This window comes from Schistocerca americana, chromosome 9 (genome assembly GCF_021461395.2).
Source record: "Schistocerca americana isolate TAMUIC-IGC-003095 chromosome 9, iqSchAmer2.1, whole genome shotgun sequence".
Taxonomy (NCBI): Eukaryota; Metazoa; Arthropoda; class Insecta; order Orthoptera; family Acrididae; genus Schistocerca; species Schistocerca americana.
The window spans coordinates 120,207,382-120,233,220 of record NC_060127.1 but is presented as its reverse complement, the minus strand read 5'-3'; the positions used below and the strand labels follow the sequence as shown (position 1 = coordinate 120,233,220).

Sequence of the window (25,839 nt, the reverse complement as noted above, 5' to 3'; positions counted from 1 at the left end):
TGCATCACAGACAGGAGCGCCTATGATAGTGTACTCAACGACGAACCTGGGTGTACGAATGGTAAAACGTCATTTTTTTGCATGAATCCAGGTTCTGTTTGCAGCATCAAGATGGTCGCACCCGTGTTTGGCGACATCCCGTTGCACGCACATTGGAAGCGTGTATTCGCCATCGCCATACTGGCGTATCACCTGGCGTGATGGTATGGGATCCCATTGGTTATACGTCTCGGTCACCTCTTGTTCGCATTGACGGCACTTTGAACATTGGACGTTACATTTCAGATGTGTTACGATTCGTGGCTCTACCCTTCATTCGATCCCTGCGACACCCTACATTTCAGCAGGATAATGCACGACCGCGTGTTGCAGGTCCTGTACGGGCCTTTCTGGATACAGAAAATGTTCGACTGCTGCCGTGGCCAGCACATTCTCCAGATCTCTCACGGCCAGATATGGTTGTTCTGGGTACTGGTTTCTCAGGATCTATACACCCAAATTGAGTGAAAATGTAATCACATGTCAGTTCTAGTATAATATATTTGTCCAATGAATACCCGTTTATCATCTGCATTTTTTCTTGGTGTAGCATTTTTAATGGACAGTAGTGTATCTACGCGTAGGTAGCGGATGAGTCGAGGATAGTACCGGCATGGTGGCTCAGCGGGTTGACTACCCTGAGATAAGTGAACGGATCAACGAAGAACCGCAACGGGTCTCTGCCTTGTACAAATGCAACGAACAGTATGGGACAAAATGAAATATTAAAAAAATGCAACGAACAATATAGGACAATATGAGAGTCAAGAAAATGTTTAGCGTTCGAGCTACATAACATGGTCATGAATGAGGCGACTGTTCGACTCCCTATTAAACGTAATTTTTAATTTTTACTTTCGTCACTGGTCATATTATTTAATTTATATGACATTTGAGAGGTAATATAATATAAAGAAACCACGTGTTTCCGCATGAAGTTTTAGTGAATTTCAATTTATTTCGCTACTTACTATTTTTAATTAAACTTTATTATTAGAGCAAACTAAATAACCATCGACAAATGAATGAAGAAACGTATAGAGTTTTCCTGAAAACGTATGCCTGTCGTGATTTGCCAAGTCCCTTATACATGCAATCAGATAAGGTAGGCAGAACTACTTTGCACCTCGACGCTTTCACGTGCTGACACAGAGGCAGGCCCCACTTACCAGTCAACCTGCGTAGCGGTGAGACGTTGCTAATGTAGCAAAAGCGAATAGTGCAGGTGAAAATTTTTTGAATATCACGCAGTTTACACTTGTACTACAAAATTGAAGGTTTGAGCGGGGCTCGAACGGCCTCGTACACGTTCGTCTGATGAAGCTCAGATGCTAAACACTTCTTTTTTGTTGATCTCATTTTTTTCTGTATTATTCGTTTAACTTGTTCGTGGCGGACGTCCGATGATACCCGTTCAGATGCTCGTTGACCCGTTCACTCAGAATTTTATTACAGAGGGTAGCTAACCTTCTGACCGAACACGCTGAGCTACCGTGCCGGCTTGCCATCATGAACTTTAACCAGTAGTCCCTATCCACACATGTATCAGTTACATAATAGATGCGTAAAACTTCTCTTGCCATTTTCTCCGAATTGCCAGAGTAACTCACCTTACTACTAGCACATTATGTTGTTTTAATGGTCCACCATGGTGTAATAACGAAATTCCGCGGATGCTGGTGAAGCAGAGGCTGCTGCAATCGGTTCAAAAGGGAAACCACAAACGACGACAAGCGAAGGTTAGCAGAGATTCGTGGGTCTATGGAAAGATCCGTGCGCGAAGAGTACCACTACCATCGTCACACCTTAGGAAAAGATCTGGCAGAGAACCCGAGAACATTCTGGTCTTAAATAAAATCGCTAAGCGTGTCTAAGGTTTCCACTCAGACCCTTGTTGACCAATCTGGTGTGGCAGTTCAAGGTAGCAAAATGAAAGCCGAAGTTTTAAATTTCACATTCATGAAATCGTTCACACAGAAGAATCGTACAAACATACTGTTATTTAGCCGTCGGACAGACCCCAGTGTGGACGATATAGTAATAAGCATCCCTGGAGTAGAGAAACAACTGAAAGTTTTGAAAGCAAATAAACCACCAGGTTACAAAGAGCTTCTGACGGAAAATCTTCAACAATACCTAAATTTTACCTCGCTGGTATTTATCGCGAATCTCTCGCCCAGCACAATGTCCCAGTCGACTGGAAAAAAGCACAGGTGACTCCAGTAGATAAGAATGGTAAAAGAACGGACACGAAAATTACAGACCAATATACCTAGCTTCTGTGACCTGCAGGATCCTTGAACATATAATAAACTTTCTTGACACTGAGAAGCTTATGTCCACGAATCAGCATGGTTTTAGAAAGCGCTGAGAACTGTGGATGAAGGGCAACAAACTGATTCCATATTTCTAGATTTCCGGAAAGCATTTGGCACGATGCCACATTGCAGGCTCTTAACGAAGGTACGAGGATATGGAATAAGTTCACAGGTATGTGAGTGGCTCGAAGACTTCTTAACCAATAGTACGCAGAATGTTGTTCTCAACGGCGAGTGTTCATCAGAGACAAGAGTATCATCAGGACTGCCCGTGTAAATGTGATAGGATCGGTGTTGTTCTCTGTATAATAAACGATTTGGCAGACGGGGTGGACAACAATCTGCAATTGTTTGCTGATGACGCCGTGATGTACGGTAAGGTGTTGAAGTTGAGTGACTGTAGGAAGATACAAAACCACTTAGACAAAATTTCCAGTTGGTGTGATGAATGACAGCTAGCGGTAAAAGTGGAAGAATGTAAGAATGCGGATGAGAGGGAAGATCAAACCTGTAATGTTCGGATGGAGTGTTAATAGTGTACTGCTTGACGCAATCATGTCGTTTAAATATATGGGTGTAACGCGTGAATACCCGCTTTCTCGGCGCATCTGGATGATAAAATCTTCTCGGGTTGACAGCCGAGTCAATGCGTTGTTCTATGGCAACATTTCAGCAAGCTTCTTAGTTGCAATCTTCGCCTGAAAATGCAAGTAAGAAACTTGCTGAAACGTTACCGCAGAACAACGCGTTTACTCGGCTGTCAACCCGAGAAGAATTAATCATCTGAGCGTAACGTTGCAAAGCGATATGAGGTGGCGAGAGCGTGTGAGAACTGTGGTAGCGAAGCGAATGGTCGACTTCGGTTTATTGGGAGAATTTTAGGAGAGTGTGCTTCACTTGTAAAGTAGACCGCATATAGGACGCCGGTGAGACCTATTCTTGAGTACTGCTCGAGTGTTTGGGATCTGTACCAAGTACGATTGAAGGAAGAGATCGAAGCAATTCAGAATCGGGCTGCTAGAGTTGTTACCGACAGGTTCGAACAACACCTAAGTGCTCCGTCAACACAAATAGTAGTCCCTGGAGGAAGGCGACCTTCTTTTCGAGATACAGTATTGAGAAAATTTAGTGAAGCAGCATTTGAAGCTGACTGCAAACTATTCTACTCCGGCAACATACATTGCGCGTAAGAAGATAAGATACGAGAAATTAGGGCTCATACGTAAGCATACAGACAGTCGTTTTTCCGTCGCTCTTTTTGCGAGTGGCGCGGGAGAAGAAATGACAAGTAGTGGTACAGGGTACTCTTCGCCACATGTAGATGTAGACATAGAGTATTTCGTCCACATCTATCCCTGCTATTTTCGTAAAATTTCGGTATTGTTGAGGATCTTTCGTCAGAAGCTCCACAGTGAGATTCTTGCGTGTTTCACAATCATTCCGCCGCTAATGCACTCTCTTATCCAACACAAACAGGGTCGCTTACGTTTTTTATTTGCAATTAAAAGTACAGCTGCAGCCCGACGCTCTTCCATGGCAATCTGATCCTTCATGCACAGATCTCTCACCTCTCACAAACCCTCTCACCCCGCCACGAACCTCTCCTCTTGCAAGACTGTGCGACACTCCCAGAAAGTACTCGCAAGGAGCTATCAGACAGTAGCTGAGAGCGAAAATTCGTCCCTAGAGTAAACTGTACTACGGGTACTATCTGATAGTACCAAACTGTCAGATAGGAAAAAATTCTCCCTGTTTCCCAGCCATTCCTGTCTAGTTGTTTACTTCCATTCCTCCTCGCAAAACACACATAAAGCCGTGAAACAAATTATAGTCAAAATTAATTAATACCACTGCCAGCCGCAAGGCCACCCTGTTGAAGTAGGGTCATAACGATTTTGCCTGTGATGGAGAGTGCTGCATCACACCCTCAAGAGTCAGTTCTCCACCTGCCGGCAGATTGTGTGACTGCTCGCCTTGCCTGTCTTTTCCTGAGTGTGCTGACCTGTTACGTGTTATCTGTGTTGCATCAGATCACGGGAACGCCCAGATAGGCTAGGGGGTTCCCCTGGACGGCAGGCACTGTTCTTAGGGCCGGCTGGTGCAGACAGATCTTCAGTAGGAGAGTGGAGCTCCTAACATGAGGTCGGCGACAGTTGCTATCCTGTTGTGTTTGCTCGCTGCAACCTCACAGGTACAGTATGCGTGCAGTCTGCTCCATCACGCCCTCGTATTTCGTTCATACTATTACTAGAACGAAATACGCTCCTATCGTAGCACTAAATCAAAACATCTTGGCATATTCGAGCTTTTTTCTTTGTTAGTATTGGTACCCTTGTCATGTATTGCAATGTATCGTGTTAAGTAAAGTAACATGATACATGACGTCATGGCGTGTAACATTACACTTGCCATCATGTCATCCGACACGGCACTTGTCGTATCGTGCAGTATGGCACAACGTGTCATTAGGCATGCATCCCCATTCTGGGACTGTTCCTATTGTAGATGTACAGGCGGATACTTCCTATTGTAGATGTAACCCACTCTCTAGAAGCACATAAACTCCTGTGTGTTTGCTCTTAACACGCCTCACCATACAAGTAACAGTCGATGGGGCTAACGCAGGTCGCTGCCCTGGGGAAGTAGGGTGGACTCTTCAAAGGTGCACCAATATTGATTTAAATGTCTTTGAAGCTGGCAGATAAATCGAAAAGCTAGTTCCCTTTCTTTACATACCTAACTCCGTCCAGGACATACTCGCCTTTTTTTTCAGTGATAGGAGCGTTTTTCGTTCTGGTTCCCTACTTTCACTCTACCGTAATTTTTGACGTTCGGCCGCCATAGCTTGGCGACAATTATAGATTTTTGTTGACTCGGGGAGCCACTGATCCACTACAGATTTTCTTATTAACTTTCGAATCGTGTTGCGCAGGTCTTGGCAAAGGATAAAGCTTTCATAAAACAACAGGACTACCATGAGCTGTATGTATTTGTCTACCTTCTTACGAAATTTTATCCCATTCGGACAAGTTTGAAACAGAGGGGTTGCGTGTAAATAACCTCACAGTAAATGTCTGTTGTATGTAAAACCTCCATGAAGCTAAAGTTTTGAAAGCGAGTTACCAACTTTATCGTAAGAAAGCATTTTCATTTATTTGTCTTACATTGTCTTACATTGTTTCTGCGCATTCAGTTAACGTAACAACAAATTTTAAGTGCTACATCTAGCTCGACTTTAAACCTTCGTATCTCGATAAAACGATAAAGATATTTTTCGATTTGACCTTATCCATTTACCTACCTTCGTGCAAATTTTGAACCGATTCGTACAAGTTTAAACCATAAAAGTGCTCGTCAAACCCAAACAAACAATTTTTTTTTCAAACTGTTGAAATTTATCTTAGAACGAGGTCCGATACCTCTGCGGATCACACATGAACGATCAGTGTCGCTCCAGTCCGCAGTTACTGAAGGGTGACTGTTTTTGCACACAAAACCGTAACGGTGCATAGACAAATGGTGACTTTGGCAGCATTAATTTCGGCCCGATTAAAATCTTTCGCAAAACTTAGCTGGGCGCCACCTCTGGGTCGTTGTTCAAATCTTGGAACATAGCTACAGTAACGCAGAAATTCGAATGGCTATAGAAATGGCTGCTACTCCGGGCTAAATCAGAAACTGTTTCGCCCATGTTCCTAGCTCAAATAGGAACCGAGCACCAAGCCCCTCCCCCCCCCCCCCCCCCCCCCCCGCCACCCATAACCACGCAATCTTTGTTACAGCGCCGCTTAGTCTGCATTTATTTAATCATTGTCTTTTATCCACATCTACGTTCAGCATTTTAATCCATTATCCTTGTTTTGCTGTATTAAAAATCTTACTACGCTCCCATCAAGTAAAGGGAACAAGATCGTGGTAATGTAAACTAACGGAAAAAATTTACCTAGTAGTCAACTCAAGGAAGGAAAATAAAGGAAAACTTCGTGTAGTGTCAAATTTTTGTACATTCGTGCGAGTGAGTGACAAGGAAAACATACTAAAAATCTCTCTGTCGAATCTCTGGAACAGTTCTGAAGCGAATGCTTCCTTCATCTTCGTACTCAAATCACAAGGGTAGTATGGTGAATGGTACAGTACTTCCCAGTCCCATCGACCGATCAGAGCAGCCACAGCTTGCGCTGTAGCCGCCCGCGCATTGTCGTGCAAAATGATGGGTGGGTTGCGCAGAAAGTGTCGCCGCTTCTTTCGAAAAGATGGTCGCAGATAACGCTCTAAAAACGAACAGTAATACTGTGCATTGACGGTCTGCCGTGGACGAACGTAATGCGCTACGATAACACCATCACAGTCGTACACGAGACTCACCATAACTTTAGACCACTCCAATCGCACCATCAATAGAACAGGCTCTGCTAACGGTACACTACGCCTTCCACATCGCTGGCAACGGGTTCTACACTACTTTGAAGGGCAGTAACAGGTGCAAACGTGTAACTCTTTTGTGTCGGTTCTGAATAAATAGGTGCCACTATTTAAGTTCCAACCCTCGTATATAGGGCTGTTCATATCCGCCGGAGATTCGAGTCCTCCCTGGGCTACGGGTGTGTGTCTTAGCGTAAGGTAGTTTAAGTAGTGTGTAACTCTAGGGACTGATGACATCAGCAGTTTGGTCCCTTGGGCATTCACGCACATTTGAATATGTTCACTACTGGCCATTAAAATTGCTACACCGAGAAGAAATGCAGATGATAAACGGGTATTCATTGGACAAATATATTATACTAGAACTGATATGTGATTACATTTTCACGCACTTTGGTTGCATAGATCTTGAGAAATCAGTACCCAGAACAACCACCTCCAGGCGTAATAACGGCCTTGATACGCCTGGGCATTGAGTCCAACAGAACTTGCATGGCGTCTACAGGTACAGCTGCCCATGCAGCTTCAACACGATACCACAGTTCATCAATAGTAATCACTGGCGTATTGTGACGAGCCAGTTGCTCGGCCACCATTGACCACACGTTTTCAATTAGTCAGAGATCTGGAGAATGTGCTGGCCAGGGCAGCAGTCGAACACTTTCTGTATGCAGAAAGGCCAGTACAGGACCTGCAACATGCGGTCATGCATTATCCTGCTGAAATGTAGGGTTTCGCAGGGATCGAATGAAGGGTAGAGACACGGGTCGTAACACATCTGAAATGTGTTAATGCGAACAAGAGGTGACCGAGATGTGTAACCAATGGCACCCATAAAGAGGAGGGGATGGGCAGAAGGAGAGGGGGACAATAGGATAGGGATCGATACCTCCACAAGGAATCAAACCATATCCTAGGCAAAAAGGAGGTGTCATGAAAACCTTGGTGGACAGAGCCAGCAAAATCTGTGAGCCAGCTTGCTTACAAGATGAACTAAATCACTTACGGTCAGCCTTAATGAAAAACGGATATACCAGCAAGGAAATTGATCGAGCCCACCATCAAAGAAGAAAAGAAGCCAGAAGTCCAGAGCAACAACGGTCAGCTACTGTAAAAGTTTTCCTACCGTTCATTAATAAGGTCACTGACCGTATCGGGAAAATTCTGGCAATGTATGGGATCGAAAAAATCTTCAGACCCACCAAGAAGATTAAGGAATATTTAACAACAGCAAAAGACGTCCTTAGCAACACCTGCGGTATACAAAATTCCATGCAGTTGTGGACAAGTATATATTGGAACAACGAAAAGAAGTGTAAACACCCGCTTAGCCGAACATACAAGAAACTGTCGCTTAGGACACATCGAAAAATCGTCCGTGGGTGAGCACGTTCTTCGAGATTTTTTTTTTTTTTCTTTATTGTGATTTCATGCCCCTGCCCCATATGGGCAGGGGAGGGCTGTCAGCAGCACAATCCGCCGCTCTTCAGCCGAGTGACATGACAACTAAAACAAGAATAAAATAATACATACATAAGGAGGTAAAAAAGGGGAACATAAAACAGAGTAAGGGGAGAAAATGGAGGTAAAAATACACTGACATGTAGACGTTCATTGGGGACAGTTAAAAAAGTCACCAGAAAGTTAAAAAAAACACAGTTGGCGATTCTTAAAACACAGAGAAGACACTGGATGCGCATCCACAGGTTAAAAGTTGGCCACAGTATTAAAAACACTCTGAAACAACACACTTAAAACCCACTTGGAGCACACACGACGAAGAATAAACTACCAGGCGGGACCTGCCGAGGGAAAGGTCAGAGAGGATGGAAAATGAGGGGAGAGCATGGGGCAGCTGGGGAAGCGGTGGGATGAAGAGAGGAGGGGCAACCGTGGGTTCACGAAGAGGCAGGAGACACATGGGGCGGGAGAGGAAAAGGGAAGACAGGGCAGGAGGGAGCGCAGAGACACTGAAAGAAGGCACAGGAGATGGACGGGGAGTAGGAGGGGAAATCCGCTCAGAAGGAGGGAGAGGGAGGAGAGGGAGCCCTGAGGAGGAGGCAGGAAGAGAGGGTTAGAGTTGGTAGGAAGGGTAGATGTCAGGGCGAAGCTCATCATCTGGGAGTGGTAGATGGTGGAAGTTGTGTTGGGGAAGGAGATGGAGGGTGTGGAAATGGAGAGAGGGAGGGACACAACGGTAAAGGCGCGGCAACTGGTTGGGAGTGGAGAGGAAGGGAGACACCAGGGGGTGAGGGGGATCAAGGCGGCGGACAATATATAGTGTGCGGATGTGTTCAAGGAAAAGCAGAAGGTGGGGGAAGGGGATGAGGTCATAGAGGATGCGCGTGGGGGACGGAAGGCGGATGCGGAAGGCGAGGCGGAGTGCATGGCGTTCGAGGATTTGGAGGGCTTTATAGAACCGGATAGGGGCGGAAATCCAAGCGATGCTGGCATAACAAAGGATGGGGCGAATCATGGATTTGTAGGTGTGAAGGATGGTGGAAGGATGCAGACCCCACGTCCGGCCGGACAGGAGTTTCAGGAGGCGGAGGCGGTTGTGAGCTTTGTTTTGGATAGTAAGGAGATGGGGAGTCCAGGTGAGGTGGCGGTCGAGTGTGAGGCCAAGGTATTTGAGGGTAGGAGTGAGGTGGATAGGACGGCCGTAAATGGTGAGGTAGAAATCATGGAGGGGGAAGGAGCGGGTGGTGCGGCCTATGATGATCACCTGGGTCTTGGAGGGATTAACACGGAGGAACCACTGGTTGCACCAAGCGGTGAATTGGTCAAGGTGGGTTTGGAGGGTACGTTGGGACCGTTGAAGGGTAGGATAAAGGGCTAGGAAGGCGGTGTCATCAGCGAACTGGAGAAGATGAACAGGAGGGGGAGGTTTGGGCATATCAGCAGTGTACAGGAGATAGAGGAGAGAGGAAAGGACAGAACCTTGGGGCACGCTGGCAGAGGGGTAGAAAGTACGGGAGTTGGAATTGTGGATAGTCACATAGGAGGGACGATGGGAGAGGAAGGAAGCAACGAGATGGACGAAGTTGATGGGGAGAGCATAGGTCTGGAGTTTGAAAAGGAGCCCGGGATGCCAGACACGGTCATAGGCGTTCTGGAGATCAAGGGAAACAAAGATAGCAGAGCGACGGGAGTTAAGTTGGAGGGAAAGAAGATGAGTAAAGTTAAGGAGCTGGTCATCAGCAGAGAAGGAAGGCCGGAAGCCACATTGGGTAAGAGGAAGGAGGCGGTGCTGGTTAAGGTGGCGGTGGATACGGCGAGAGAGGATGGCCTCAAAGACCTTACTGAACATGGAGGTGAGGCAGATGGGACGATAGGAAGAGGTAGCAGAGGGGGGTTTGTTAGGCTTAGGGAACAGCAGGACACGGGAAGTCTTCCACAGGTCAGGGTAAAATCCAGTGGAGAGGAGGACATTGTACAGGGTAGCAAGGACAGACAGGAAGGATGCAGGGGATTCCTTGAGGTGACAGTAGGTGACGCCATCATGACCAGGGGCGGTGTTGCGTTTGGAGTGGAGGACGAGTGTGATGTCTTGCATGGTGATGGGAGTGTTGATGTCGGAGGGAGGTAGCCGATCCAAGTACTGGAAGCTAGGGCGAGTGGGGGGACAGAGGTGTCAGTGCGGTCAAGGACAGTGGGGAAGAGGGAGTAATCAAAATGGGGATCGTCAGGAATGGAGAAGACCTCGGACAGGTGGGAAGCAAAATGGTTAGCCTTACTGAGGTTGTCAGGAAAGGGTCGATCGTCATGGAGGATGGGCTAATGCGGGGTGGGATGGCTACCAGTAAGGCGGTGGAAGGCTGACCAGTACTTGGAGGAGTTGACAGGGAGGGTGGAGTTGAGGCGTGTGCATGTCTGACGCCAGTCCCGGCGTTTCTTTGCTGTAAGGAGGTTCCGGATATGTCGCTGTAATTGCCGGTGGCGGGTGAGAGTATCCCGGTCACGAGTGCAGAGGAAGGAGCGGTAGAGCCTGCGGGATTCACGCAGAAGAAGGACGGCCTATGGAGGAAGCGTAGGGCGGTGAGGGTGGATGAGTTTGGTAGGGACATGAGCCTCCACAGCGTCAGTGATGGTCTTCTGAAGGAAGGAAGAGGCATGGGTGATGTCATCAGGGTGGTGGAAAGTGAGGGGGTGGCTTTCGACCTGTAAGGCAATGGATTCCCGGTAGGCATCCCAATTGGCACGGTGGTAGTCATGGACAGATTTTGGAGGGGCAGGTGGGCGGGTGGCTGCAGTGGCATGACGGGTAGAGGAGATGGTGAGAAGGACAGGGAGATGGTCGCTTTCTTCGAGATGGGAACCACGAAATAAAATTTAATGAGACAAACGTTCTAGCACAAACATCCCATTATCATGCGCGCATGTATAGAGAAGCAATAGAGATTCACAAACACCATAACAATTTTAATAGAAAAGAGGAAGTTTTAAAGTTAGACAAAATATGGATGTCGACGTTGCACCAGCAGAATGACAATCGATTACTTTTAATTGAGAATGATGACGCCTTCCAAAGATAGGCATACCGTCGGTATCACGTGACGAATAGTGGTGCCCTCTACGCACTCTATAAATGCGAGAGCACCTGGAGCCTCAGTGGCAGTAGCCGGACGACCAAAGAAGATGTCTCCTGCAGCCGGAGACGAAATGTTAGGTGGAAATTTTATACATCGACCACAGCCTCTCAGCCCGGAAGTTTCAACTGAAGTCATTGTGCAACGTTTATGACGAGTTCCTCTATCCAGATGTTGTTCTTGCTGCTGCTCGTGGACACTCAGTGGATATATAATGTTGTTGTTGTTATGGTCTCCAGTCCTGAGACTGGTTTGATGCAGCTCTCCATGCTACTCTATCCTGTGCAAGCTGCTTCATCTCTCAGTACGTACATCAGTCTACATCCTTCTGAATCTGCTTAGTTTATTCATCTCTTGGTCTCCCTATACGATTTTTACCCTCCACGCTGTCCTCCAATACTAAACTGGTGATCGCTTGATGCCTCATAACATGTCCTACCAACCGATCCCTTCTTCTAGTCAAGTTGTGCCACAAACTCCTCATCAAGCCAATTCTATTCAATACATCTTCATTAGTTATTTGATCTACCCATCTAATCTTCAGCAATCCTCTGTAGCACCATATTTCGAAAGCTTCTATTCACTTCTTGTCCAAACTAATTATCATCCATGTTTCACTTCCATACATGGCTACATTCCATACAAATACTTTCAAAAACGACTTCCTGACGCTTATATCTATACTCGATGTTAACAAATTTCTCTTCTTCAGAAACGCTTTCCTTGCCATTGCCAGTCTATATTTTATATCCTCTCTACTTCGACCATCATCAGTTATTTTGCTCCCAAATAACAAAACTCCTTTACTACTTCAAGTGTCTCATTTCCTAATATAATTCCCTCAGCATCACCCGATTTAATTCGACTACATTCCATTATCTTCGTCTGTCGTCCATTCCGTTCAACTGCTCTTCCAAGTCCTTTGCTGTCTCTGACAGAATTACAATGTCATCGGCGACCCTTTAATTTGTTATTTCTTCTCCATGGATTTTAATACCTACTCCGAATTTTTCTTTTGTTTCCTTTACTGCTTGTTCAATATACAGATTGAATAACATTGGGGAGAGGCTACACCCCTGTCCCACTCCCTTCCCAACCACTGCTTCCCTTTCATGTCCCTCGACTCTGATAACTGCCATCTGGTTTCTGTACAAATTGTAAATAGCATTTCGCTCCCTGTATTTTACCCCTGCCGCCTTTAGAATTTGAAAGAGAGTATTCCAGTCAACATTGTCAGGAACTTTCTCTAAGTCTACAACTGATAGCAACGTAGATTTGCCTTTTCGTAATCTAGCTTCTAAGATAAGCCGTAGGGTCAGTATTGCCTCACGTGTTCCAACATTTCTACGGAATTCAAAGATCTTCCCCGAGGTCGGCTTCTACAAGTTTTTCCATTCGTCTGTAAAGAATTCGCGTTAGTATTTTGCAGACCTGACTTATTAAACTGACAGTTCGGTAATTTTCACATCTCTCAACACCTGCTTTCCTTGGGATTGGAATTATTATATTATTCTTGAAGACTGAGGGTATTTCGCCTGTCTCATACATTTTGCTCACCAGATGGTAGAGTTTTGACAGGACTGGCTCTCCCAAGGCTGTCAGTAGTTCTAATGGAATGTTGTCTACTCCCGGTGTCTTGTTTCGACTCAGGTCTTTCAGTGCTCTGTCAAACTCTTCACGCAGTATCATATCTCCCATTTCATCTTCATCTACATCCTCTTCCATTTCCATAATATTGCTTTCAAGTACATCGCCCTTGTATAGACCCTGTCTATACTCCTTCCACCTTTCTGCTTTCCCTTCTTCGCTTAGAACTGGGTTTCCATCTGAGCTTTTGATATTCATACAAGTGGTTCTCTTTTCTCCAAAGTTCTCTTTAATTTTCCTGTAGGCAGTATCTATCTTACCCCTAGTGAGATAAGCCTCTACATCCTTACATTTGTCCTCTGCCATCCCTGCTTAGCCGTTTTGCACTTCCTGTCTATCTTATTTTTGAGACGTTTGTATTCCTTTTTGCTTGCTTCATTTACTGCATTTTTATATTTTCTCCTTTCATCAATTAAATTCAAAATTTCTTCTGTTACCCAAGGATTTCTACTACCCCTAGTCTTTTTACCTACTTGATCATCTGTTGCCTTCACTACTTCATCCCTCAAAGCTACCCATTCGTCTTCTACCGTATTTCTTTCCCTCATTCTTGTCAATTGTTCCCTTATGCTCTCCCTGAAACTCTGTACAAACTCTGGTTTAGTCAGTTGATCCAGGTCCCATCTCTTTAAATTCCAACCTTTTTGCAATTTCCTCAGTTTTAATCTACAGTTCATAACCAATAGATTGTCGTCAGAGTCCACATCTGCCCCTGGAAGTGTCTTACAATTTGCTGGCCGAAGTGGCCGTGCGATTCTAGGCGCTGCAGTCTGGAACCGCGAGACCGCTACGGTCGCAGGTTCGAATCCTGCCTCGGGCATGGATGTGTGTGATGTCCTTAGGTTAGTTAGGTTTAACTAGTTCCAAGTTCTAGGGGACTAATGACCTCAGAAGTTGAGTCCCATAGTGCTAAGAGCCATTTTTGTCTTACAGTTTAAAACCTGGTTCCTAAATCTCTGTCTTACCATTATATAATATATCTGAAACCTATCAGTATCTCCAGGCTTCTTACAAGTATACAACCTTCTTTTATGATTATTGAACCAAGTGTTAGCTACGATTAAGTTATGCTCTGTGCAAAATTCTACCAGGTGGCTTCCTCTTTCGTTTCTTACCCCCAACCCATATTCACCTGCTACGTTTCCTTCTCTTCCTTTTCCTACTATCGAATTCCAGTCACCCATGACTATTAAATTTTCGTCTCCCTTTACTATTTGAATAATTTCTTTTATCTCATCACACATTTCTTCAATTTCTTCGTCATCTGCAGAGCTAGGTGGCATATAAAGTTGTACTACTGTAGTAAGCGTGGGCTTCGTGTCTATCTTGGCCGCTATAAGGCGTTCACTACGTATTTGTAATATCATTGCCTAAACTTCAAGATTTTGTGAGTATTCTGCAACCCATCCCATGTTTATAATACTATCTGTCTATCGGTTGAGCCTTTGTCCCACAGTTTGCGCAGGGTCGGCACTGTTACAATCGGATTTGGCATAGTGAATTCTAAAGGGTGACCAGATATGATATGCCTTTCCTGCCGCCAGCCCGTACCACCGCCCGTACCACCACCCCCCCCCCCCCCCCATCCTCCAGGACAGAATCAGTGTACCCCCGCTGTCTGTGTCTATTGTAAATTGTGAAATAGTACGAATGTGTTGCAAATGCCTGCGAGTCATGGAACTGAGGCAGGACGTGGGGACCAGCCTGGTATTCACCTAGGGGGATGTGGAAAACCGGCTAAAAACCACATCTAGGCTGGCTCGCACACCGGTCCTCGTCGTTAATCTGGCCGGTGGATTCGATCTGGAGCCTGTGCGTCTACCTGAGCCCAGGTAGCAGTGCATTAGCGCTATCGACTAACCTGGCTTTTCCATGTTTATAATACATTTTTATCAATAAATATGGAGTTTTGAAATCAGGTCATTCTTTCTGAAACACTGTACTTACTACTTAGCCAAGTGTCATTTTGTCTTGCCAACAATTTTATGTATGACAGACACTGAGCGCCAAAACATATGGCCACCTCTTATTACAATGCTGAATGCCTTTGCATGCATCCTACGCAGTAAAAAAGAAAAGCACCCAGGGTGTTCCACAATGAGTTTTACACTGTTTGAATTCTAACAACTGGAAAAAAATAAGAAAAGCTGTGAAGTTTTAAGTGTCATAGGTGACCGCGATATTACTGATGATGTTTTGCTGCTGAAGATATGCAAAATGGTACTCCATCGACAGTAATATAGGACGTGGAACAGATCGACACACACGTGTCTTGGTGGCCATTGGAATGGATTCACAGCAAGTCGTAATCGCCCCTCAGATCTCAAGCCTTCAGAGATCCCCAGAGAAAGCCTCACGGCGTTTGATCAGGAGGTCTGGATGGAGACTCAGCGTTTCTTCGTCGTCCTATCCAGCTCTCAGCAAATGTTCCATCCAGAAATTGCGGCCTCTCACGATGGCAATGCGGCAATGCACCGTCTTGTTGGGAGATTTTGGTACACTTGGTGAACAGCGGGTACAACATGTTCCTGCAACGTGCTAAAGTTATTTAAGCCTGTCACTGTTCCTTCGAAAGAGCATGGTCCCACACAACCTCCGACAGATGTACTACATCACACCAATAACCCGGGAGGATTAACACTCCATCTCTTGCGCAGTACACACAGTTATGGTGACTGATTGTTCCAGTCAGTTTAAATGGTGCTTCATCACATCAAACTATGAGATCAGTCGTCCATTCAGTCTCGCAAATCCATTCATAAAATTCTAGCCGGTTATCTGACCTCATTCGTCGCTTGAAGCAATCTGGTGATGCACGGTTTCCACTTTGCTTGACTAAAATCCGGTGAACACTAGATTTGTGTACACCTGATTGAGGAGCAGTTTGTTCTATGAACTTGTTTGGATATCTTGTTAATTCTTGTATCACTGAAGACACGCCTCTCTCTTCCGGTACCGATTTCTTCCCGGTACACCGTCCCTTCAAATCATACACACTTCCTATCCTCTCGTATTTGTCGCATAATTCGTTATTATTCAGCGTGATGCTGGCGCCATATTAAATTCTGCCCGCCATCGTGTCTGTACTACTCATTTGTTTTCACACTTCCTTTGCTTCAAGAACAAGTTTCCAGTCATTCTGTTATTTATGTGTACTTACTGGCAACTGAAAATAAACAAAAGAAAAATTAAGGGGCAAAACACACTAAAGTGCGCGTCATTTACGACGGCGGCCGAGTTTAGGTTCGTCTGCACATCTGACGTCACAAAACACAGTCAGCCAATGAGCAGAGAACGATATTGCCAGAGCTCGACTGCAGTGCAGAGCACAGATGAATGTCTTCAGTTTTAGAAACGTTCAGTCATAAATAAAGTAATTGAACAAAAGCAATGTCTTGATAGCAGACTTCCTATAAAAGAAAGTTTGGAAAAAGCATTCTTTATACCAACTGTTTCATATTCTATTAATTAATTAAACCAAACAAGCAATAAGCCTCCTAATTCAGGCAGTAGCAAGGAAATTCATTCTCACTACCCACTTTTTCGCAATAAAGAACAGCGGTAATTGTTTATTTCCTATTGTACTTCGACGAAACGTGAGTAATTCATAGACATATCAACAGTGTTTGTCGGTATTTTGCTTGATTTTTTAAACTACTGCAAGAATTCTATTGCACGACAAGCTGTGTTAGTGTAACCGTTAAGGTGTTTGGCTCCTAAGCAAAAGAGTCTCAGTTCAAATCTTGTTCGATGCTTAATAGTTTCTTTATTTAAAAACAATATCGAAGTGTCGTATTTCATAAATTTTATTCGTTTGACTGTAGTTTTTTAAATTTCTAGTGGCTACTAAAATCGACCATACGGAAAGCATACGCTGTGGACTTTTACCTCTGCAAACTCTTCAAAATTTCGTGCAATGGTTTACTACATTTAATGCTGCACAATAACTGCGTTGAACATCGAAACAAAATTAAGTCATTAATGGGGGGAAGGTATCAGTCAAGAAGATGTGTAAAAAATCAAATTTTTGGGCCAAATAGTTTTTGTGAAATCGAATGACAAGTGTGTCAAAGCAGTCGGAACACCATGTGTCTGCACAGGCGAGCAGTGCAGTGATGACAAAATCGCGCACAGCGTGGAATGCGGGAAGCACGTCTCTGAAGCAGCGAAAGGGTTAATGCGGCCGTGGTGGCTTTACTTCATAAACTGCGCGCCGCACCCTAAACGTAGTTTGCGAACTATACTATGGCGCTGTTTCTCTTGGCGCGTGCATCTGGCAACGCAGCAATCTCCCGCGTCTGGGCGGGCATGGGCGAACCGCCAAGGTAAAAGAATTGAGCTATATTCATGGGAGCACCGTAAAATCACAGTTGGGACTGATAAGGCGCGCTGGCGCTGTGCGCGCATGGTGGGGGACAGGAAGTACATCCTGTTCTGAGGCAGCAGTATGCTCATTCGACTCGAGGCAGCCGCTCGAAGCACACAGCCATGCCGTACCGTCGTAGAAGATACAGGAGGAGCAGATTGCCAGTCTACAAGACAGTGGACACTTTCAGTTTTGTTTCTCAAGAAGAGCTACTGACTGGTCCTATCACATTTGTTGGTTGCAAGATTAACTTTTCATGTACTACTACTGAACTTGTTCCTGGTAATTCATGGTTAACACTTGCTATAGTACGAGGTAGTGATAAAGCATTACAGGGATTGGAGTCGTACTATGACAGAGACATTATTTCTTATCGTACTTTTTCTATTCGTGTACAAGGTGATAGGAACTATGGAACAGGTGTTGTACATACTGATAAACCATTTTCATTGTATACAAGAAACAGGAGACGTGTTAATGCTAATGAGAGAATTAATGTTTGGGCCAAGATTGATGGTACTTTAGCAAATTATATTAAAGTACAAGGTGACATTACTGTATATTACCATTCCTAATAAAGAGAACCATCCTTATCTATCCCGTGAGATTTTTTTTTTTTTTAAATTAAAACACTAATTCAGCTACTGAAGCATCTTTCTCTTGTGTGGGTTGCAGGGGTTACGACCCCTGGGGAGGTGGGTGGGTTACTTTTCATGGCTGTGTGACTTGTCCGTATGCTGCTGTGTAAGGCGTGTGACCTTGAAGCGGACTTAGCCGCTGACGGAGGTGGTAGTCATCCATACGTCCCCAGTTACTAAAGTTCCAACGGTGTAAACCAGTTTGTGCGGCACTTTTTATAACAGAGCACAGACAAATGGGCTAGCGTTTTGGCGTCTATACGCAAATGGCGTCTATACACAAATGGTGAAAGGCACTGACTTTGAGAAAGGACATGTTCCTCTGTTCACCCAACGAGACTGTCAATTACGACTGCAGTGGGTATTGTATCAACTCTGCAGCATCGCTCCCTTACCTAGCCTGCATTTACCGCGAATGTCTCGCCAAGTCCCAAGCGTCTGGAAAAAAACATCTGTGACTCCTGTATACAAGAAGGGCAAAAGAAGGGATCCACGAAATAGCAGACCAGTATCACTAACATCTGTTTGCTGCAGAATCCTTCAACATATTCTCAGTTAGAATGTAATAAATTTTCTTCAGACCGAGAATCTTATGTCCACGAATCGGCATGGTTTTAGGAAGCATCGCTCTTACGAAACTCAGCTTTTCTCGTGTGATATACTGAGAGCTATGGATCAAGTGCAACAGGCAGATTCCATATTACATTTCTAGATTTCCAGAAAGCATTTGACCCGGCGCCCCATTGCATGCTGTTAAAGAAGATAGAAGCATGTTGAGTAGGTTCACAAATATGTGAGTGGCTCGAAGCTACAGAACCCAGTATGCTGTCCTCGACAACGAGTGTTCATCAGAGTCACGGATATCGTCAGGAGTGCTCCAGGAGCGCTGTTACTTTCAATCGTTTGGCGGAAAGGATGGGCAAAGATCTGCGGTTGTTTGCTGATGATGCTATGGTGTACGGTAAGCTGTCGTCCCTGAGTGACTGTAGGGGGATACAAGACTACTCACACAAAATTTCTAGTTGGTGTGCTGAATGGCAGCTAGACCTAAATGTGGAAAAAATAAGTTAAGCGGAAGAGTAGAAAAAACAAACCCGTCATGCTCGGATACAGCATCAGTAGTGTCCTGCTTGGCCTAGTCAATCGGTTTAAATATTTGAGCGTAACGTTGCCGAACTATATGAACTGGAGTGAGCATTGTCAGGATTGTAGTAGGGCAGCAAATGGTCGACTCGGTTTCTTGAGAGCAGCTCACCTGTAAAGCAGACCGCATGTAGGACGCGAATGCGACCTATTCTTGACTACTGCTCGAGTGTTTGAATTCGTACCAGGTCAGATTAAAGCAAGACATCGAAGAAACTCAGATTTGTTACTGGTAGGTTCTAACATTACGCTAGTGTTACGGAGATGCTTTAGGAAGTCAGATGGAGATCCCTGGAGCCGCGAGGGGTTAGCCGTGCTGTCTAAGGCGCTGCAGTCATGGACTGTGCGGCTGATCCCGGCGGAGGTTCGAGTCCTCACTCGGGCATGGGTGTGTGTTTGCCCTTAGGATAATTTAGGTTAAGTAGTGTGTAAGCTTAGGGACTAATGACCTTAGCAGTTAAGTCCCATAAGATTTCACACACATTTGAACATTTTTTTGATCCCTGGAGGAAAGGCGACGTTCTTTTCGAGGAACACTATTGCGAAAATTTTAACTACAGTCATTTGAAGATGACTGTAGAACGATTACACTGTCTCCAGCATACATTACGCGTAAGGACCACGGATATAAGACACAAGGGATTAGGGCTCACACGGAGGCATATAGACTGTCGTTCTCCCCTCGCTCTGTCTGCGAGTGGAACAGGAAAGGAAAGGCTAGTAGTGGTATGAGATACCCCCAGCTACGCGCCGTACGGTGGACTGCGGAGTATCTATGTGGATGTAGGTACACTGCATGTCATTAAAACTGCTACACCACGAAGATGACGTGCTACAGACGCGAAATTTAACCGACAGGAAGAAGAAGCTGTGACATGCAAATGATTAGCTTTTCAGAGCATTCACACAAGGTTGGCGCCAGTGGCGACACGTACAATTTGCAGACATGAGGAAAGTTTCCAAACGATTTCTCATACACAAAAGGCAGTTGACCGGCGTTGCCTGGTGAAACGTTGTTGTGATGCCACGAGTAAGGAGGAGAAATGCGTACCATTACGTTTCCGACTTTGATAAAGGTCGGATTGTAGCCTATGGCGATAGCGGTTTAGTGTATCGCGACATTGCTGCTCGCGTTGGTCGAGATCCAATGACTGTTAGCAGAATATGGAATCGGTGGGTTCAGGAGGGTAATACGGAACGCCGTGCTGGATCCCAACGGCCTCGTGTCACTAGCAGTCGAGATGACAGGCATCTTATCCGCATGGCTGTAACGGATCGTGCAGCCACGTCTCGATCCCTGAGTCAACAGATGGGGACGTTTGCAAGACAACAACCCTCTGCACTAACAATTCGACGACGTACGCAGCAACATGGACTATCAGCTCGGAGACGGTGGCTGCGGTTACCCTAGACGCTGCATCACAGACAGGAGCGCCTGCGGTGGTGTACTCAACGACGAACATGGGTGCACGAATGGCGAAACGTCATTTTTTCGAATGAATCCACGTTCTGTTTACAGCGTCATGATGGTCGCATCCGTGTTTGGCGACATCGCGGTGAATGCACACTGGAAGCGTGTATTCGTCATCGCCATACTGTCGTATCACCCGGCGTGATGGCGTAGGGTGCCATTGGTTACACGTCTCGGTCACTTATTGTTCGCATTGACGGCACTTTGAACGGTGGACGTTACATTTCAGGTGTGTTACAACCCATGGCTTTAGCCTTCATTCGATCCCTGCGAAACCCTACATTTCAGCAGGATAATGCACGACCGCATGTTTCAGGTCCTGTACGGGCCTTTCTGGATACAGAAAATGTTCGACTGCTGCCTTGGCCAGCACATTCTCCAGATCTCTCACCAACTGAAAACGTCTGGTCAATGGTGGCCGAGCAACCGGCTCGTCACAATACGCCAGTCACTACTCTTGATGAACTGTTGTATCGTGTTGAAGCTGCATGGGCAGCTGTACCTGTACACGCCATTTAAACTCTGTTTGACTCATTGCCCAGGCGAATCAAGGCCGTTATTACGGCCAGAGGTGGTTGTTCTGGGTACTGATTTCTCGGGATCTATGCACCCAAATTGCGTGAAAATGTAATCACATGTCAGTTCTAGTATAATATGTTTGTCCAATGAATTCCCGTTTATCATCTGCATTTCTTCTTGGTGTAGCAATTCTAATGGCCAGTAGTGTAGATGAAGACTGTAGATCTATGGTAACGAGTCGCCCAGTCAGATGACTCAGGATTCTCTTTAAACAAAGTCGATGGTGTGACCGGGAACCCCGTCTTCTGGGGGAACGACTCCGCGAAACACGAAGTGCGCGGTGGGCGCATGCAGATGGGGACAGTAGTACGCTGGGCTCCTGGTGCTCCATGGGACCATAGGAAGCGACTGAAGGCACCACGACAGCTGTGGGTCACGTGAACATTATGGCGACGACGCTTGATGTCTTCCCAGGCGGCGGTGGCGACGTTCAGCAGGTTAAGTACCCGTTTCACAAAGCTACAAACGTGCTATAGTCATTTGAGGATGAAGTCTTGGCCACCAATTCTGCCCCGGAGGACATACATATGTATCGCTAGTGAGTGCCAGTTCTGCGCTCACAAACTGCTTGCACGCGCATTACCAATCGGTGACGTGCGAGTAGACGTTTGGTAACACGTACCTTCGTACATCTACAATGGGCTTTTTGAATCCAAATCGGGAAGAATTGCTGTTGTGTTGCACCCTAAACTTGGACGATGATGCTCCTAAGTAGGTAGTCATAATGTCAGCTCTCCAATGAACCATCTTGTTGTTGATGAATTCTTCTCGGGTTATCAGCCGAGTGGTGGCGTCGTCTTGTCGCAACGTTTCGATGATTTTCGCCAGAAAATGGTGGGTACAAAACTCATAGAAACGTTGCGACAAGTCGACACCACCAATCGGTGATAACCCGAGAAGAATTCATCATTGGAACACTCCGAGAAAGGCTGCAATCTCATACATGTTGTTGTTGTTGTGGTCTTCAGTCCATAGACTGGTTTGATTCAGCTCTCCGTGCTACTCTATCCTGTGCAAACCTCTTCATCCCCGAATAAATACTGCAATCTACATCCTTCTGAACCTGCTTACTGTATTCAGCTCTTGACCTCCCTCTACGACCCCCCCCCCCCCCTCACCCTCACACACACAGACACACACACACACACACACACACACACACACACACACACGCGCGCGCGCGCGCGCGCGCGCGCGTGCGCGCGCACACATACACACAAATACACTTCCCTCCACACACTTCCCCGTTATTTTAAATTGGTGATCCCTTATGTCTCAGTATGTGTCCTATTAACTGACTCCTTCTTCTAGTTAGATTGTACCACAAAGTTTCTTCCCCCCAGTTCTGTTTAGTATCTCCTCATGAGTTACGTGCTCTACACATCTAATTTTCAGCACACTCCTGTAGCACCATTTTCCAAAAGTTTCTATTCACTTCTTGATTACACTGCTTAGCTTCCACGTTTCACTCCCATACAACGCTACACCCCATACAAATGTTTTCAAAAAGACATCCTAACACTTAAATCTATGTTCGATGTTAAAAAACCTTTCTTCTTCAGAAACACTTTTCTTACCATTGCCAAACTACATTTTATATCATTTACCTTTCGGTCATCATCCGCTATTTCACTGCCCAAATAAGTAAACTCATCTAGTGCATTAAGCGTCTCGTTTCCTAAGCTGATTCCTCCAGCTCCACCTGACAACATCCCATTACCCTTGCTTTGTTTTGTTGATGTTCATCTTGTACCAACCTTTAAAGACAATGACCATTCTGTTCAGCTGCTCCTTCAAGTCCTTTACCACCTTTGACCCTGTACTTTGATTCCTTCTCCAGATTTTACTTTGGTTTCCTTTACTGGTTGCTCCTTGTCCATATAGAATAGCATCGGCGACAAGCTACAACCCTGTCCCACTCCCTTCTCAACAACTGCTTCCCTTTCATGCCCCTCGATGCTTATAACTGCCGTCAGGATTCTGTACAATTCGAAAAGCCTTCCGCTCCCTGTATTTTACGCTTGCTACTATCACAATTTCAAAGACAGTATTCCAGTCAACGTTGCCAAAAGCTAGAAATTCTATGAACGTAAGTTTGCATTTCCTTACCAACCATGTAATTAATGCACCAAGTAATGATGTCTGCATGTAATAATGAAATCATCTTATTATTTCAGGTTGAGGCGTTTGAATGGAGCACCTTCATCTCCACTATGATCAAGGCATCGTACGCCTTTTGCTCTTTTGATGACACCGCATGGTGCCATTATTTCAACAGATTGAGTTCGCTCATATCTGGTGTATATTCCACATATGACGATGTTGCTACCGTCGTGGAGATGGTGCAACAGCTTCGAGAACAGGGATTGCTGTACTCCAAGCAGATCCCCGATGTGATCCTCAGGTCCTTGCCGGCCATAGAAAGAGCACACCGCAATGGCAAGGAAGCGGTGGAGCTGGTTCGCGAATTAAAAGAACTGTGGGAGGAGTACCAAAAAACCACCAAAAAAAATGAAATAATGTAATAAAATAATATAATAAAAATAATATAATGAAAGACTCTGCTACAGATGCTGACAAACAACGCATATGGATTCAGAGGACTATTTCAATTAGTACTGTTTGCATCCATCCTTTGAACATTTCGCCTGATGGTATGAATTTGCCGCAATGTAGAGATGTGCATACAGGGTGACTTCTCGTTGTGCACAGAAAATCGAACGGCTTGTAGGTAATAGTGTACCATTTTTTACGGAAACCAATATTTACGAAGCTATTTCGGCTTTTTTGTGCTTCATAAACCACATGTCAGAGAAAAATTAAGCTAATTCACATGGAAAATGAAACATTTCATTTTATAGACATAAACAAAGTACGTTGTTCTCAAAATGTATGAAACATTTCAGTTATGAACCAAGACAAAGCGGATCGTAGCAGCTGTATTTTTCTTTGTGCGTGAGCTTGGCGAATCTGTAATTGATATAAAATCTATACACAAGTTCACGGTCTGTGTCAGTAGCTAATAAAATGTTCTGCACTATTCGCCTTTTTTTAATTTTATTTTTAAAATTATACAGCTTCATGCATTTTGGCTTAAGCCAACATCAGAATCATATAAAATAACGTCGGTACACCGTATCTCTTAAAATTCCGATGTACATACATACATAGATTAAATACAGTGTTCAGGTTCCAGAAATTTCTCAGTCGAAAGCCAGTTTCTAGGATAAACATCTCAAAATAAGTCTATGGCACGGTTGTGCATTGTAATTTGAGTGTTTCGACGCACTTTTAATGTGGCACTGATGATGGCTTAACAAGAAATACAAAAGGTGTATAATTTAAAAAAACTAATAGGGGATAACGACGGAAAACTGCGTGTTTGCTTATCCTGACCGTAGCCAGTTTTAAAAACTCTAACCTTTACGCAAAAAAACTTGATGATCAAATTTGACTCATCCATTGCTTCTTCTGACTCACCCATTACCCAAAGAAAATGGATTTCCTTTATGTCCAAAATATCTATCTGTACTGGTGCCGTTTCCGAACGTATCGAAAAATCAGGCGGTATAAACACGACGTAAAATTCTAGGTAAAGTCAAAAGGACACTAAAATGCAAATTTTACTCGGAACAAAGTAACAAAAGAAGAACTGTATAGCGCACACACTGACTCAAATGGAACGTGAAGCATCATAAGGAACCAGTCCGATATTTAACAAAATTTGTGGAAGTGTTCATCACATAATAGGTAATAAGGGATTAAGCTTTCATCCCACTGCAACTGATGTCCATCGTCAACATCTGTAAGACGTAGGGGTGTCCTCTGGCACCAACATCCTCTTGTACTCATTGTAGCGTGGCAGCAAAGAGCAACAGAATGATATTTTAAGCAATTTCTTGCCATATCTGAAACACATGCTGTGTCAGTTTATGAAGGTTGCCGCCTCAAGGCTGGTATGAAAGCATGCGTCTTCCCACTGCATCCCGAACACGCTCTATGGATGACAAATCAGGGTACTGGGCAGGCCACTCAAGGGTCCGTTCATTCGTCAAGGCATTTGCGTTGTGAACTGCTATGTTGGGTCTTGCGTTATCCTGCTGAAATATGCCATTTGGTACCCAGGATTTACCATTCTTGCCACATATGGACGGTCATTCCACTTCCACTCACTAACAATTAAATCAGTCCATTTCTCATATCTAATAGCTCCCGACTCACTATTGTTCTAAGAGTTCTCGTGAAACCCTGTAACAGTCCACCAGATCGTTCACAGACAAGTTGCCATCGATCTGAAAGGCACAAACAAAAAGGACACTCTTAGCTGAACATCACAGAACGTCCCACTTGACTTTAGTTTTACACCAAGCGAGTCTCTGCATCGTGTGGTACATTGTCAGCGGCAAACGCCACGCAGTATCTGGATATCTGAGACTAGGTTCCTGCAGTCTGTTCGCAAAGAGCCGTGGTGTCGCTCTGCCTGTAGCCTGTCTCGAGGTTTAAGCTACTGTCATATGCCTATTCGCAAGAGGCACTCAAATCATACTGCATTTGCAGATTCACTTTCATTGACTGTATTCGAAAGTGTTACACCATGAAGCACCAGTCCAATATTTATCCAAATTCA

The 25,839-nt window shown here is 44.9% G+C and overlaps 1 protein-coding gene across 1 annotated transcript; it reads left to right on the top strand.

Annotated features, from left to right (window-relative positions):
• Nucleotides 1–4,480: 4,480 nt before the first annotated feature.
• LOC124551300 lies at nt 4,481–24,252 on the top strand. The gene is made up of 2 exons (XM_047126309.1): nt 4,481–4,548; nt 23,390–24,252. Exons 1-2 carry the CDS (start codon nt 4,495–4,497, stop codon nt 23,735–23,737), a joined length of 402 nt encoding a protein of 133 aa, XP_046982265.1. The 5' UTR covers nt 4,481–4,494; the 3' UTR covers nt 23,738–24,252.
• Nucleotides 24,253–25,839: the final 1,587 nt, after the last annotated feature.